This window comes from Empidonax traillii, unplaced genomic scaffold (assembly GCF_003031625.1).
Source record: "Empidonax traillii isolate 1590-97213 ecotype Southwest subspecies unplaced genomic scaffold, ASM303162v1 scaffold115:size2055165, whole genome shotgun sequence".
NCBI lineage: Eukaryota > Metazoa > Chordata > Aves > Passeriformes > Tyrannidae > Empidonax > Empidonax traillii.
The window spans coordinates 1,270,081-1,273,071 of record NW_020955308.1 but is presented as its reverse complement, the minus strand read 5'-3'; the positions used below and the strand labels follow the sequence as shown (position 1 = coordinate 1,273,071).

The window sequence follows — 2,991 nt, the reverse complement described above, 5'->3', positions numbered from 1 at the left end:
CCCTCTCTGTAAAGAATTTCTTCCTAACATCTAACCTAAACCTCCCCTGGCAGAGCTTGAGCCCATGTCCCCTTGTCCTATTGTTGGTTGCCTGGGAGAAGAGACCAACCCCCACCTGGCTATAACCTCCCTTCAGGTAGTTGAAGAGAGTGATGAGGTCACCTCTAAGCCTTCTCTTCTCCAGACTAATGTCACCTACCTATCTGAGAACAGGATATACAAATCTCTTTCTTTATTGACCAGAAAGGGAACCTCTATTCCTGTAAATGAGGTGCTTAATTTTTAGACAGCAAAACTCAAGTATGATCAGATGATTCCCCCACAACCTTTTCTACTGTGCATGTGATTGCATAACTCTAAAAAAGAATATATATTTGAACAGTTGTGAGCAGGATGCAAAGAATAAACAAGCTCTTTTAACAAATTACTTTAGAAGTGTAAGTAGTACAATTGTACTGAGCAGAATGGACCAGCTGTGAACAAAGGGATCATTCACTGCACAGCTCTGATAATTGTTAATAGCAATTGTCTTAAAAAATGTATTCTCAAAAGTTAAAATGGGTAATTAATGATGTGATAGTCCTACCTCTGAATGGGTCAAGGTATTAAATAGCATTACATTGTGTACTTACTGCTAGCATATTAGTTAAAGGTATAATGACATTGGTTGTGAAACCAATTGTTCTTGGCATTCTCTATTTGGGTGGTTCCCAGAAAATTAAACTGGACAAGAAGAGAGTTGTAACTCTAGCCCTGCAAAAATATACATCTGACTTGTTATGGTCTGAGTTAAACAGCGAGTCGCAGAGGTTAGCTGTCCCTTGCAAAGTAATTAGACACTATTAAAGGGTAAGACGTACACAGACAGAAAAAAGAATGTATAAAGAAAGATGGGAACATGCTCGTAATGCAAAGAGTTAATGCAAATCACTGTAAACAGTCTTGCCTTTACTATCAATGAAATTATTTAAAAATCTTTAACAAGTATATGCTTTACAGTGGGCTGTTGTTAATGTCAGAAATGCTACTAATGTTCCTGCTTTACCAAGAAGAACCTTAACTGTTCCTTCTACAAATACGCATTTTATCTACTAAGCACTATAACAGGCTTATATATTACTATTATCTTTATATTTATTACTTATGCCTAAACATGCAACATAAGAACACAGATGAGTTCCTAAAAACATGCAGATTCTTAAATAGCATTAAGAAGCTTTTCCTTACTGTAAAGATTACAACCTGTAAAATTCTATAACAGCACCTATGTTATTTATAATCCCTTTTTCTATTACTGATGTAACAAGCAATATTCACGAAAAACATTGAGCAAAAGAAGGCCCTTGCTCCAAGTCTCATGAAGATCCTACAGAAAATCAGGAAGGTTATAAAACTTGCACTGTAGGCAGCTGAGACATATGATGTAAGGGGGTTAAAGTTTTGATCAAACATAGATGTTTGATTAAAAATTATTTTTCCTAAGGAAATAAATAGCAAACTGTTTATGTCTGCTTAATTAAAATACCTCTGTTCTTCTGCTCCACAGCCAACTGTTTTTCAAGTGTTTCCCTCAGTTCTCGTTCCCTGAAGAGCTCCATCTTCAGCTCTGTCTTTTCCAGTTGGACCTGTTTCTCTTGAGCTCTGGCATTGTCTATAGCAACCTTTAGTAGACCCTGTTCAAAGATAAAGTTTGATAATGTTTGAAACAATGTTAGAACAGCTGACATAATAACTACCTAATTTTTTTTTCCCTGATAGTCATATGAGATGCCAGAAATAAAATTATTATATCACAGGATCAAAGCCTCCCAATTATCAACACCAATTTTTAACTTGAATTAATTTTAACAGATGGACAAAAATCTGTAAAAAGTCACAAGTCAAGTTTTCCCAGAAAATGCAAACTCACATTTGACTGTGATATAATTAATGTGAAAAACATATAGGGATAAGTCTATTCCTTTCAAGAAAACTGAAAAAGAATTGGCAGTCTCACAATCACATCATACACAGAATTTAATCTCTTGTCCAACTCAAGACAATGAAAATTAGCAAAGGGAGAAAGGTTCTTCTAAAGTCTTGCCATTTTGCTCCTCATAATTGTTAATAATTATTAATTTAAAATATTTTCATGTTCCATAGAGTTTCCAAGAATGATAGGTACATTGGGATGCTAAGTAAAGGAGAGTCATAGAGCATGAAAATATCTCTGTTTAAAAAGTCCATTACCTGGTCTTGGATAATTATCTCACAGCAGAGAACGAAACACAATCATCTGTCAATTTCTTGATGTGAGAAAAATTATACCTTTTTTTCTGTTGTTATCGTATCAGGAAATAATAATTCAGACTATTCTAAAGTTCTCTTGTGAATTTCAACTTCACACTTTCTTCTTCTTTAGCAAGGAAATAGGATGATCCTGGCAGAGCTAACAGTGTAACAATAATAATAATAATAATAATAATAATAATAATAATAATAATAATAATAATAATAACTAGATAGTTAGGACAGGGCATGGAAATGGAAGGAGAAATGGAGTTGAAATAAATGAACATGGAAAGGTCTTTTAGATTTTCCAGAAGCCTGGCCACCAGGCTCTTAGGTCTACACATGAATCTCCTATTGAAGCTATCATAATAGAGCAGATAATTAAGCATGGATATGCATATATGAACCTCCAAGGATACAAAACTAACTCTCCTATATCCTAGGCAAGACTGCTGATAACTTAACCATAGAGATAATTTGACCCAACAGAGATTTAATTACTGATATAAAGCAAAACAATGCCAACAAGAGAGACTGAAGAGTACTCCCCAATGGCTCTGCAAGGGAAGCAGTAAGCTAACAGATACAAGGTACACACTCAGGACCTGTAGTAATACAGACACGAAACCATGACCTGTCCCCCCCACTCCAAAATAAGCTGCCTCACCCCTCACGCGTACTTTCTAAATTGGATTCTGGGATGCATTTTTGTTTTGGTTT

The 2,991-nt window shown here is 35.2% G+C and overlaps 1 protein-coding gene across 5 annotated transcripts in view; it reads right to left on the bottom strand.

The window, feature by feature from the left end:
- The window catches only part of DACH1 (dachshund family transcription factor 1), a 358,226-nt gene that overhangs the window by 40,731 nt on the left and 314,504 nt on the right, over window positions 1–2,991 (bottom strand). For all 5 annotated transcript variants that reach the window (XM_027882958.1, XM_027882959.1, XM_027882963.1 and 2 more), the window contains one exon: window positions 1,526–1,673. In XM_027882958.1, the coding sequence (XP_027738759.1) occupies window positions 1,526–1,673 (148 nt within the window). The remainder of the gene's footprint in view (window positions 1–1,525; window positions 1,674–2,991) is intronic.